This window comes from Polistes dominula, unplaced genomic scaffold (genome assembly GCF_049000335.1).
Source record: "Polistes dominula isolate Pdom_NZ unplaced genomic scaffold, Pdom_raw_medaka contig_15, whole genome shotgun sequence".
NCBI classification, from domain to species: Eukaryota; Metazoa; Arthropoda; class Insecta; order Hymenoptera; family Vespidae; genus Polistes; species Polistes dominula.
The window spans coordinates 8,872,174-8,886,680 of NW_028300915.1; the positions used below are offsets into that span (position 1 = coordinate 8,872,174).

The 14,507-nt window shown below is 32.9% G+C and overlaps 1 protein-coding gene across 1 annotated transcript in view; it reads left to right on the forward strand.

Moving 5' to 3' along the window:
* nudC (nuclear distribution C, dynein complex regulator) overlaps positions 1-14,389 on the forward strand; it is an 84,886-nt gene extending 70,497 nt beyond the window's left edge. The window contains exons 5-7 of the mRNA XM_015327042.2: positions 13,220-13,414; positions 13,519-13,721; positions 13,836-14,389. Of these exons, the coding sequence (XP_015182528.1) occupies positions 13,220-13,414; positions 13,519-13,721; positions 13,836-13,887 (450 nt within the window). The 3' untranslated portion in view covers positions 13,888-14,389. The remainder of the gene's footprint in view (positions 1-13,219; positions 13,415-13,518; positions 13,722-13,835) is intronic.
* The last annotated feature ends 118 nt before the right edge of the window (positions 14,390-14,507 follow it).

The window sequence follows — 14,507 nt, forward strand, 5'->3', positions numbered from 1 at the left end:
ATCTATGTGTGTAAATTCGTTAGTAAGTACTTACATATGATTCTTTATATGTTTTTTTTTCTTTTTTCTTTTTTTTTTCTGAAAGATTTCATCAATCCAACAACAGAAGTATAATACGAGAAATCCATAAGGTTCTTTCTTTTATTCTTTCCGCTATTTTTTTCTCGATAAATCGATCATACGATCGATCATGATCAGAATGAACTCGTTACGCCCTTCTTTAAAGCTTTCATCAATGAAATAGTCCAGATGTAGTTAGGTCATTTGAGTTATTAATAGTCTTGATCGTACCGTAACTAAAGAAATACAAATGTGCAATTAGTATTGAAATGTCTGCTTTTATTGATTCCCGTCTTAAACGAGATGATTAATATTTTACAAAATTATCAAATTCATATTGATATTTATTGCAATTCATAATCGAGAGTAATCGAGGATTAAACTTAATCGAACAGTTAAATCTTTTTTTTTATACAATTTATTAAAAAAAAAAAAAAAAAAAAAACTACTCAAAATTCTGACAATATATAAAGAGCCCAAGGTATATTTGTGATCGAAGATCAAAATAATTTAAATAAGATTAAGAAAGGAAGGAAAGTAAAAATTAAAAGAAAAAGAATATCAAAACAGTTGAAGACTTTTGCGAAAATCGAATTTCGAGGACAAGGTCTAGGAGGATCGTCGACCCCGAAATGAAATAATATAATCGAAAAGTCTTCTTCGATCGATTCGCGTATACTTCTGTTCGTGTTATTTGATGTTTTTGTCTTTCTCTTTCTCTTTCTCTTTCTCTTTCTCTTTCTTTTTCTCTTTCTCTCACCGGATATTATACACAATACGCGAGTTGAGCGTGTTCAGCGGAAGAAGAGAGAACCGATGGCGTAGTTTCTTGTCGTCCAGGATTTAATGATGTCGACGCGATGTGCGTTGTCACTTGTATCGGTCAACCTTGTAACATATATGCAAATAATCCAATAAATTTTACTATAGGTACTTGCTTGCTTGCTTGGTGGTAGTATACAACACCACCATGTTTACGTGATTCGTTACTAGTTTCATAATGTGACTACTGCCGTTTCAGTTGATCCTTGATAGTCCTTGACACCTGACCAGTAGTGTTAACGTAGGATGTTTAATGAGTGAAAGAAAATGAAAAAGAGAGAGGGTCTCTTGCGTACGTTCACGTATGTAGAGGAAGAAGCGACCCGGATTAACCTTCAGTCGTTTCCTAATGCGATTGGTCTGTTCGTGCCACTGTATGCCGAGTAGTAGATATTCATTATATATGTCCATACATCACTTCACACGACGTATTCCTATCGAAAGACGTTAATGATCCTTACAAGTTATTGACCACTACGACTAAGAATTGTCCTCGTTTCTTGCTTCTTCGTATCGTTACTGTTAGAGAGAAGATCCTTTCATGAGGGATAAAGGTTGAGTTAGTTAGCTATTTTTATTTTATCCGCTTGGTATTCGATGTTTGATGGTATGTTAGAAATGTTAAGAGTAATGATCGAATTTTTTTGTTCTTTTTTTTATTTCTCTTTTTTTTTTACTTATTTCTTTTTTTTTCGTCATGATCACGCAAAGTATTAAACAGTTGCTTTGGAAGAAGATATAAACGTACTTTTACAATCTCATTCTCTAACAAAGAAACTATAACGATCCTCCATTGAGTAACTTTCGATCGTCTCGCGAAAGATGCACACTGACCCAGATCACGGTCTTCTTTTTCAAAAAAAAGTGGATGACTGTAAAGCGAGAATAAGTAATTTGTGAGTATTTCGCGTTAGTTGGTTTCTTTCCCCACTTTAAATGCGTTTTAAATCGAAGTGGTCTGATTCGATATTGTAAAAAGGAGAATTCTCTTAACGATCGGTTAAGTAGCGATTATTATTGTGAGTTTTATGGCGAGAAAGAAAGAGAGAGAAAGGGAAAGATGAGGGGAGATGCACGTAATAATCATTAACCCGGATCGATATCCTTTCCCAATACTCAAGTTAACTCGGATGACCGGCGATTAAGTTGCGGTCATCTCACTCGCGTGTATCCATTCTCGTCATTTAAAAAGGAGAGAAAAAGGTTTGTCAGGAACGACAATCGGTTTATCGTAATAACTGGAATCCGTCGATCCTTGCGTCTGCAACGCAACTACGAATGATCTTTAAACATGATGAGGATCATCTTGTAATTATCGGTAGGTAGGTAAGTAGGTATAGGTAGATAGGTAGCGAGTGCTGAATAGCACCAGCAGCAGCACTAGTAGTAGTAGTTGTAGTAATAGCTGGAAGAAGGTTCTGATGCAAGAGAATGGTATTAATAAGTATACACGTGATACATACATATGTACATAAACACAATATTATGTGCTCGTGTGCGGAAGAGAATAGAAATTTCAAACGAGACGTTATCGGGAACACGAAATTGCTCTTAAAGGTAGCCCATTCAAAAGAGTAGGATGAGAATAAGGAGCAGTATGGTAAATGTTGCAATTATTATTTACCGCATATCGATGATTGCGTAATAAAAATATCATTGTCCTCTCCTCTACAAAATAATTATTACCTACTTTCATTTAATAAAACCACCACCATTATTTCTTTTTTTTCTTCTCCTTTTGTCGATTCGATGGAAAAGAAGCACCGTGTGACATTCCGCATGCGTACATGAATTACGACGCTGTATGGTAATAGACGTGAGTCTAACGGCCAACGTATAATTATGCATTTAACGTGATGGTTTAATCGCATCATGATTTATCGGTAAGAATACAAACTGCGTTTCTCGGTTTAAACTCTCGCCATTTTACCAGGAAGTCGTAGCGTTCCCTTTTTACCCCAATAATTAAAAACATTTCCCCCCCCCCCCCTGTACCTCTCTTTCTTTCTGTATTTTCTCTAGTTTCTTCTTTTTTTTGATTTCATGTTCTTTAAAATTTATAACTCGAGACAAGGGAAGGATCGAAGGGGTGGAGGGGGTGCACGGGCTAAAAGAAGATTTAATATTTAATAAAGCACGTGGAAAAAAATTCAACGCTAACTTTGACCTTGTAAATAAAAAAAACCATCACTATCTCTATTTGATCTTATTTATTGTAAATCCATTAAATGTTACTAAGAAACAATGATATTCATTAGCTCGGGGATATTCGTATGCCAAACAAGTGAATTTATTGATATTTTAGCTAATAAATTTAACGATCGAATCGATCGATTTCAGGAGCAATTGATTTCAAAATTAATCTGAATTTGTCCATGAATTTTGAACTAAAATACTAAATTCACTTTCTCTCGTATTTTCAAAAATTTTTATTTTAATAAATTCGCGAGTTTCGATAATTAGTTGTTCTCTTGAGATCTATCTTTCAATAATTTCGTAATTCTCGTATTTCAACATTGTTGCCCTCCAAAGAGGCATTGGTAAAGCTGTATCTGTTATCTAATTCTTTTTTTTCACTAGGACGCATTTGATTGATCATCTTCCATCTCAATTTGTAAAGTGTATTATATAAGACGCTTTTAATGGAAAAATAAAAATAAAAAAATTTAGGGAGAGGGAAAGAACGATTAAAAAACAGAAATCGAATCGTACAAAAGTGAGTTTCGCGTAGCGCATGCACTCTTTTCAGTTGTCAAGGTTATCTTCTTCCTTTTTTTCTCTATCTCACAAACTCTCTCCCTCCCTCTTTTTAAAAGCTGCTCTTTGCATCCCTCTCCTTCTTTCTCGTATTATATTAAAGTGGACATATCAGAAAGAAAAGATTCATCGTAGCTTTCACAAACATCCCTCCTAAATACAAACAATATAATAACCACTTTTAAAATTTTTTATAAAAATTTTTATCAAAGCATTTGTATAAAATTGTGGGACGAACGCCTCCATGCCAAACTTGTTAAGCATTCGTGGAAGGGATCTGGTCGGTGGGCCCTGGATAGCTCAATTGGTTAAAGAGCAGTCGCCCGGAAAGCGAAAGATCCGTGGTTCGAGTCCCGGTCCAGTCAGTCCAGCGGTCCAGTTTTTTTTCACGAATCTTACAAAATTTAAAGTTTTTATATATTTAAAGTATATTTGATAATATTTAATACAACAAATATCATTTGATATATTAAACTCATTTTATATTTAATAATTTAATAAGAATTAAAAACTAAAAAAAATCACTTAATAAAAACAATTATTATAAATGTTCAATGATATAAAAGTTATAACAATGTTTATTATCTTATTAATTATCTCTAATTTTTGTTTAAACGGTTTACTATATGAGTTATTCAAAAATGTCTTTTTTTTCGCATAATTACAATATAAATGGTTAAGTAAAAGACAAAAGGCGCCTGATAAACGGAAGTTAGGAATTCAATGAGAAATAAGGAAAAGTTGTGTAAGAGGGTTGTAATTTATCGATAGGTTAAGTGAGCGATAGCTCTTACTTCCCATTTCCAGATAATACGAAGGAGGCACGCCTCCTTGACTTCGTCCTCTTCCATTTCTCGATTTCACTTTTGGCGGCCGCCTCCTCCTTCTCCAATACACCATCCCCCACCATCATAATATCGTCACAACAGTGGTTATCCTCAGTTACTCCGAGAAAGATGCTTGCGTAATAATCGCGTTCCATCTTTGTTATACCAAAGCTTTTGCAGGATAGGTAGGAATCGCGCATTTGCATTAAATTTGTTCATATAATGAAATGTGAATAAAGTTTATTCGTGTTTTTAATATAAAAGTGAAACAAGTATTTTCTTCACATTTTAAACAAATTTTATAAAATAAAAAATATTTGACATTTTTTACGACCAGCTTTTGCCATTTTTAAGATAAAACCAAAACTCCTTTACTGTTGTAATCCATGTGGTATTTCATCGACTTTTACAATAATTACATTTTTTCTTTATTTTTATTTATTTTCAAGACGTTTTAACCCCTTGACCTCTTACCACGAGTCAGACTCGTGGTAAAGAATTTGTGCCATAAGCAAATACCACGAGTCTGACTCGTGGTAAAGAATATGTGTTTTAAAGCGGGTACGCAGCGGAACAGTTGAATGGCACAGCGCGCGACCGATTTTCTTGTTTCTTATGGCACACGAAATTGTCAGATATCGCGTAGGTCAAGGGGTTAATTGTCGACAGAATAAATGAATATCACAAATTAAACATAAAAGTATTGTCAGATACGATCAATATTGGCATAGTTATACATACAATCCTGGAATCATCATCTTATCGGAAAAATACGTAGAAAAATTTCTTTCCGACCTAATAATATATATCCCGCGTAGAAGTTTGCAAAAAAATTGTTCGAGATATCTCGAAATATCTCAAGGCCCGTTTAAAAATAAACACCAACCGATACAATTATATCCGATCGACTGGTAATGTAGCAAGGTGTGTATGTACATATATACATATATTGCATATAACTTATATCGGCGCATTGAATACCTCAAAGTCAAGCTTTCTCGAAGTAAACTCTTTGGATTCGAGTAAAATTGAGATTAACGGATCGCATAACTTGACCGAGACTCTCTACCGTTCATTTACTCTTACGTAGATAGTATACTAGTATATGGTATTATATAGTAGTCAATACATAACATAGAGTAGTAATCCATAAACGAGTAGTCTCGACAAATCACAGACGATCTCATAAATAATCGAGCTCGAGCACGATTAAAACACGTTTCGCCCTTTTTCAAATTATTTTTTTTCCCCTTTTTTTTAGTTATTTATTTATTTTGTCCCCTCCTCTCCACCACCACTCTTTTTCTTTATTTTTTTTTCTCACAGAAATAGGAACAATTACAAATATAAAAATATCTCGTTGGAAAATAAATGATCTAACCGAAGTCGACACGTTCTAAGAGGATTTTAATGAAAAGCGATGACGAATCTTTACGAAGAATCTCGCAATATAATCCTCACGAGTTAACATTATCTTCCTCTTTTTTCTTTTTCTTTTTCTTTTTTTTTTTTTTGTGTATCTCATTTCCCTCTCTTCTTTTTCATTTCGTATGACGTTACGCCACTGATGCTTCGCTGAAGTGCGAACTCGTGTGAGTTTAGTCGACACTATAGAGATTGTTGTATGATGGTTAAGAAAGAAGAAAAAGAGGTGTTTGGTGGTGGTGGATATGGTGGTGGATGTGGTGGAGGAGGAGGAGAGCAAAGACGCGAAAAACACGAGGAGCAGAGTTGAAGGAGGAGTATCAGACAAGTAAGGGGCCTAGAGAGGGACGACGGGCGAAAGAGGCAAGGCCGTTCTTTGACCCGAAACGTGGTCAACTCGGCGCCAATTTTTCGGGAGGAACCGGTCCGACCTCATGGAATTTTTGCCTTTGGCCCGATACAACCGATTTCGTTGAGAAACCAAACTTTATCGCAACCGTACGAATAAGTTAAAACTATTTGCTGCACACACTCGAATTTTCCATTAACTCTTCTCGTTAAACCTAAATTTTCTTTATTTATTTCGAATTCTGGGTTGTTTTTTTTTTTGAAGGTTAAATTTTCGTTTTTTTTTTTGTTAAGATAAAATGTGTTTTCATGGTCAAAATAATTTGTATTATTAGTACAAATATATAGCTAACTTTGGGAAGACATTTTGAAATCTTTTACTAAATACAAAAATTAATTTTATACTTTTTTTTATTAAAATCAAATTACTTTGGACTAAATAATTTTTAACGCTATATTTCTAAAATTCAGAGTATTTTATTATAATGTAACGTTATTATACAATATTAAATATCATTTACTCTTCAACAAAAATATTTTCAAATTCTTACGTAAAAGAAATTTTTTAGCTAAAAAACGAGATTTGTATATGCAAAATAGACATGACTATTTATAAGAACTAGAAAATGACTAATAAGAATTATTTGTTTGTTGCTTTTTTTCTATAATGAATATCCCTTAAGGATACTCATTTTTAATCTTTATTTTCAACTGAATACAATGAAATCGCGTCACTTCTACTCTTACACATGTATTAGTGGGTGACAATTATCATACACACCTGCATAAAAATATTGATCTATGTATGGAAAAATAAAGTTAAACGAATTTCCTTGTTTACTTGATTACATTGAATCTAATATCAATCTAAATATATTTCTCGTTATCCTTTTTTAAACGATATAAATAATCCATTGCGACAATCCTTAATCACAGTTAGAAAAAATCGTGCGTCAGACTTGCTGTCTGTCTCTCACATCAAATTTACATCTCTATTTTTGTAATAAAACATTGATTTCTTCCCTCAATTACTCATAGAAGATTTTCTTTATTATTTATTCGAATCTACTCCGAGATGATATCAATTCAATAAAATCCCGGAAAAAAAAAATTCTTCATCTTCGAACGCTAATTGTAACGGGTTATCTAACGTAATCAAGCACTATAATGACTATGCATAAACCGGTATCTTCCAATGGGATTCCTGAATTAGAATAAGTTAGCAGTTTCGTCTCGACGCTAATATGGACGATTGAAAAACAAAAAAAACGCGTATATGTGTGTATGTGCATATATATATTTAAACTACTCGCTAAAGAAGATAAAAAAATATCATGTTTTCCGGTTTTTCTTCTACGAAGTAGTTATCATAAAATATGAGCTTTCAAAAATTCCAAAGCATTTGAAATCACTTCATAATCGATGTTAATGCGTTTGACGACGTATCAACAATAGAACTCACTATTTCAATGAAAAAACAACTAATGTTCGTGGACGTTGATAAACGAACAATTTATCGTCTAACTATGGTCTATTATTAAATCTTCCTCTTATTATCATAATAATAACTATTAAGATGCAACATTGTTGTTCATGGAATATTATACTTCTGGCTATTAGAGTCGTTGTTAAAACGTCTTGTCTCATGATCGATGACAAATCTTATTGTAAGAACGTCGTTTTAATTCATACTTGAATTATTATTCTTAGGAAAATGTGATGAGCAACCAAACTACCATTTAGAACGTTTAAAATTATTTGTATTCTTAAAAAATTATATTCTTATTTATAATATTTTAATCATCTTTAAAGATAATACTCATTATATCTGACATCTTTCATGTCTTGTTTATTTCATCAAATTGTACTACGACAAGAATATTAAAATATTTCTTACTTTGTAAAGAAGAGCCTTGGTTCTAAGATTTAATCAAATATGAAATTATGTTTTTCTTTCTCACTCTCGTAAAAAACTCACGCAAAGAAGTGTAATATCTCGATCTCCTTTGAAAATAGTTTCGTTATCGTAGCTTACGATCAAATATCTTTCTTTATTCCTAAGAAAGTTGGTTTCTAATCTTTCTCTTTCTCTGTAGCCTCTATAATCATCAACTGGATAATTTAAAAGAACCTTGTCATGAACCCGTTTCGTTTGCATTTAGATATCCTAGCAATTTAAAATATCCTATTAGCAGTCCTTGGATCGCAACAAGATGCGATTTGTATTATTGAATAAGCATTATGATCGATTTTAAATTAAGATTGCCATTTATCGGGATAGTATTTTGATATTAATTTTAGTATTTCTTATATTATGAAATAAATTTATGGTCAGTATTTATAATAAAATATCAATATATAATCCTAACGCAATCCTGTTCCTTATTATAAATATTGATCAATGTCTATTTAGAATATTGATAAATTTTTATTTATATTAAAAAAAATTATATTTTTATTTACTTGTTTTGTTTATTTTATTTTTTAACGATCGATTCAATGAACAAATCGAAACTTTGAAAAAGGCTCTTTATCTGTCTACTATAATTTTTTCGAAATCTGTTTATTATATATCTGTTTATTTGAGATCGATTAATTCCGTTTCGAAAAATCCGCAGAAATTCGATGGCATGAGCAACGAGCAAACTATTCGTTTACGCAATCGTTTGCTACGTGACCGATCCTTAGTTAGTATCAAGGATTCCGGCGAAGCGCCAAATAAATCGATTCTCGAAGACCGATCGCAACCTTCGAAGTCGCTTATGCTGCTGCTGTGTGACGACAACAATCGTTACAATAACGAACGAACGAACGCGTCATTGATGATTTTTCTACGCTATCGTCCTCTCGTTTAGAATAATGTTAATATTTAGCGTTCCTAGATTATTTGTATTAACTCGTTTTTCATTACTTTAGTGATATAAAAAAAATTAAAATTAAGCTTACACTTAATATTTTGTAGCATGGAATTTATGAAAAATAAAAAAGCTAAAGTTGTATCAAAAATTTTTTTTATTCTCACCAAATAGAATTATTTTCAGTTTTGAAGAATTATAAAACACTGTGCTTCAAATAATTTTAATTTCTTTTTTTATGTGGTTTAATTTTATGATGCTTTAAAGGACTAACATTAAATATATAAACAGTTTATTATTTATGATTATTATTTATATCGTTGTTAAGTAAATTGGTCTTTAACTTAATTCATATTGCTTACAATAAACTTGTAAAATAAATCAAACGAAATAGGTAATTATAATTGTCTTACTGTTAAACAAAGAGTAACATTAAATGCATAATTTTAATACCTAAAATAAAAAAACCGATCACAATAAGTTTAGAGATATAAACTTAACATTTATCCATACTTTTGCAATTTTTTATTCCAACAAATTCAAGAATAACTTTGGGCATGTAATTGCGAGTTTCATTGGTTAAGTAGTTAGGTGTACTTTTAACGGGTGTTTACATTAGATAAGAAGTCATTGTTTCAACGTGAGACCTTTTTATTTATTTTTAATGAAATAAATTATAAAAGATCTCAGAGATTTCTCCAATATCCCAACAGAATTTCCTATTAAGTTCGAATAATCTTCGTCGATTATCATGCGGCTGACCAATACATTTACAGAGAACTTACATGTATAACCAATGCGTATCCATCTTGGGATATTCGAATGCAGATCTCGCAAGTTTCTCGTATTGCGAATGTGGATGAACATTGGCGTTATTTTATGCAAATATCATGTTGAATATTAAGAAAAAAGAAACATGAAATGTGTAGCCGTTTGTGTATTTCACACGAGGTTTGGAATATTTAACATAATATTAGTTAAAAATAAGACGGAAGGATATAAAAAAAGAACATAGGAAAAATATTCACAGTCTGTCTTTTCTAGTTCAATGACGTTCATTTTTATAAACATCTCTCTCTCTCTCTCACTCTCTCTCTCTCTCTCTCTCTCTCTCTCTCTCTTTTTCTCTGTCTCTTTCATCGAGGACTTCACACGGTCGAAATCGTTTCTTCGAAACTATTATATAATTCTCGTATACCTGCAAAATTATATAATTACATACATACACACCTACGTATTGGAAGAGAGAACAATGAAAACAACTTGAAATGTTTAACCAGAATTGAACGTGAATCGAGTGAAGCAGTAAAGTACACTTAACTTGCATGTTTCTCAATTAACAAGATCTCATTAATTTCACGTTATTTCAACGTTTTGCACGAGAAACGTCGCATACACTTTCCATATCGATTCCCAACAAGCCCTCTCAACTTCCGTTTCATAGATGCGATTTACACGTGTGTATATATAGATAACCCTCCTATAACACGGTAGATAGGTTCCTAGAAATGCCGTGTTGTGTGAAACCGTGTTGTATGAGACTTTTGTTTTCAGGCCATGGAGATGAAAAGAAATACTTTCCGCAACACTTTATCTTTAAGACGGCAAGCCTCGCCACGGCTGTAGAAGTCCAGTGTTGTACAAAGGTTTTTTGAAAGAAAACTGTGTTATAGAATGCCGTGTTGTAGGAGAATTTCCTGCAATTTATGAATCGTGTTATACCGAAACCATGTTATAAGATGCAGTGTTGTAGGAGGGTAACCTGTATATATATTTAAAATTCGCCTATAATTAAATTCTTGCCTACGTCAAAATACGTGATTGTAATTAGTGATGTTAATCAGCACAAAGACTCTGTGATTACGATCTTATTTCTTCTTTTTTTTCATTTCATTTTTTTCTTTTTGTTTCTTTATTCTTTGTAAGATTCGTGATAAAAATTATATTTTTTATTTTATTTTTATTTTACCGAGTATCTCAAAAAAGTGTATATCATAATAATTCGTATTTTTCTGTTCGAAATCACTTTTATACAAGTCGTTCAGTTGGAGCCGCGTCCTGTTCGCGTACTGCCTTCTTTATAATGATATTCCACTTTGTTAACGTCGGGCACAAAGTCTGTAGCCATGATCCGTTTCCACGCACCGGTGCACCCGGCTACGTAGCATAAGATTGGCACAACTCGCGTGAGTTTGTCGTTACGCTGGAAACCCAAGAACACGTCTCTCTTCTGACGCGTCTTCAAAAGAATTATGATCCATCCTCTCTTGCTCTCGCTTACGTTCATAGTAGCCATCGCATTTTAACCGATTCTTTCTATCTCTTCTTTATTCCCTTCTTCTTCTTCTTCTTCTTTTTTTACTTAGTTTTCTTAGTTGTCTTTTTTTGTTTTTTTATTCTTTTCTATCCAACTAGCTCTTCGCTCATTGCCTACAATTATACCGAGAATTGCAACATTCGTTGAACCACGCTCGATGGATCATCTAGGATTTTTAAATTAAATACGCGTATGTTTTTTTTTTTTACGAATTTATGGTGCTCGCTTAGACATATTCGCAAGAGATTATATTTCCCATGGCAGGGAAGAAGAAGAAGAAACCGATCAACTTGTGCTAATAATAACACGAAAAACCACTTTTCGAATCTCACTTGATAATCGCATATTTGCGCGATCTTTTTTTGCGTAATAGATTCTTTTTCTTCTTCTTTATGTTTTTTCTTTGCGTAAGAGAGTGTAATAAGTAACGGCATAGAAGAACGACTTTTTGCTTTGATTGAAAATTTACAATGAGGCTCATTAAGATCTAATTATTATCATTAACATATTTGTCGTTAATAGAAGTTAATAATACAGAAGATCTTAACAACGATGACGTCAACGATAAATGCATCCACGGTTTAAAAATAAGTCAAGTTACATCATTATTCAAACTTCTTGCAGAAAAGTGAAGGTTACCGTTATAGAAAAATAATTGATCGTTACGTGCAATCAGTTAACCATCTTTTTCTTCTTATTCTTCAAAAATGTTGTTTCTAATTTTGATCAAGTGACGCGTTGATTCTTCTACAATGAAATCTTACCCACACAAAGGATACACACACACTTTGTTGACCTGTGAGATATCGCAATAGAATCGGTCGCGAGTTCGTGTAATTAAATTGCACTTTTAATTTAGTTTAAAGAGAGAAAAATAAAGATAGAGAGAGAGAGAGAGATTTGATCTAGCTTCTAGATTATGCCGGACTTTCATGTAGGCCACCTTTTCTGCAACGTGACCGGTCCAGAGTTGACCCTTAATCAACAACATTCAACAATAACGAAGTTTAAACCCGGTGCCAAGATCCAAATTGATGATTCTCCTACTCTCTCTTTCTTTTTCTTTAGCAATTAAAGTAAAAGGAGACGGGTACGGAGACGCCAGGAATAACACGGCAGGACCTTTGCCATCTCGCGTGTCACGTAACCATTACGATATCATCGTATTCCTTTCTTTCTTTCTTTCTTTCTTTCTTTCTTTACATTTATTTATTTCGTATTTTATTTTAAAAATATAAAACAAAAAAGAGCCAAAGAACATTAACCAATGCGTTCTCTAACTCGTTCAAGGTCCTTTCAAAAATACTCAAGGTCAATCGTATTGTATTCACTAGTATCGTTTCCCAAATCTATATACCAATCCTTGTTGCGTTCTTACGTTGATTTCTCGAGGTCGTGTCATGCGATCATCCGATCCCAACAAATATCGAGATATATTGTAAGAAGATCTGAAAGTTCGCTTGTGCAGAACGATCGAAACTACCTCTCTACGATCGATCAATCGTCGCCATTTGATTTTTTTTGTCTTACCATCGATCCCCTCCGTATTTATCCACGGGGGTCCACTCTTGTGAAAATTATTTCTTTTTTTATCGTATCATGGGTTACGAATCGTTTGTTTTACCTTTCCATTCTACTCGCGTCTCTTGAATTTCGGTCGAAAGAGATCTCGATCGATTGTGTAAGATCGAGTTAATGAGAGATCGTGGGATGATTTTTTTTATAGTTTTTGTACTTGGTCATAAAAATTAATTACTTTGTATTATTGTATAGACAAGCTTATTGAAAAGTTCGATTTTTTTTTTTAGATACGAGTGCCATTGAAAATCAACTTCTCCGCCAGACAGAAAGACGTGTCTGTGACGATAACGAAAAAACATCTTACCTGTGGTGTCAAAGGACAACCTCCGATTATCGACGGTGATTTTCCTCATGAGGTCAAATTAGAAGAGTCTACGTGGTTGATAGAAGATGGCAAAGTTCTTTTGATCAATTTAGAAAAAGTGAATAATTTTCTTTATCATTATTATTATCTATCATTAATCGAACGTTTTCGTTTACAATTTAGAACTAAATGAAATTTCCTGGAAAATCTTTTCGATCTTAGGTGAACAAAATGCAATGGTGGGCTCACGTGGTAACTTGCGATCCCGAGATTAGCACTAAGAAAGTTAATCCTGAACCAAGTAAATTGTCCGACCTTGACGGTGAAACCAGAGGTCTCGTTGAGAAGATGATGTACGATCAAAGCCAAAGGAAACTCGGACTGCCGACTTCGGATGAACAGAAGAAACAGGATGTGATCAAAAAGTAAGATTCCAGTTATCTAAAGTATAATCCTTGTGTGTTTGCCTTTACTGATTCTTTTTTTCTTTTTTATCTTCTTTTTTTCTTGCCTTATCTGATAAATGCTTTGGTTTTCAGGTTCATGGAGCAACATCCAGAGATGGACTTCTCCAAGTGTAAATTTAATTAAAATTACATTTTAATCGATTTGATCAAACAAAAGTCATTCAATATGAACAGGTTTCATCCTTATATGGCGATTGTTCTATAACTCGTTGTTGATGTACGTATACAGGTCTTTTAAGAGTCGAATGGAAAAAACGTATTATAAGTATTCCTTTTTATTTCGTTAACTATATCATAGCAACCTTGCATTCTTCGAACTTGACAGTTCTGTACAAACAAGACGTAGGCTGTTTTGTAATGAAAGAACGCCATATGATGGCAGCACTCTCTGCTACGTTGAATCGATTTAACTGTTGTAAAACAGAGAACTATGTTGTCATGTTTAAACTCGCCTTTTTGTCTACTTAAGTTCAACTCACATTGCATTTCTCTCATTCCTACAAAATAATGCGAACAAAATAATGAGTACAGACAACCTACACAATGTAATAATACGTTTTTCATTTTTACTTATCATTGTAGATATTACGTTTTCTTATTATTGAATAAAGAATTTTCGAATACAATTCCATCGTTTGGAGTATATGAACAAAAGAAAAAATAAATTCATAATTCTTCTATATATCGCGTACAAAGGTTCATGCAAATGCGTTATTAGAAAAATGTAACGAAGTTATTAATTAA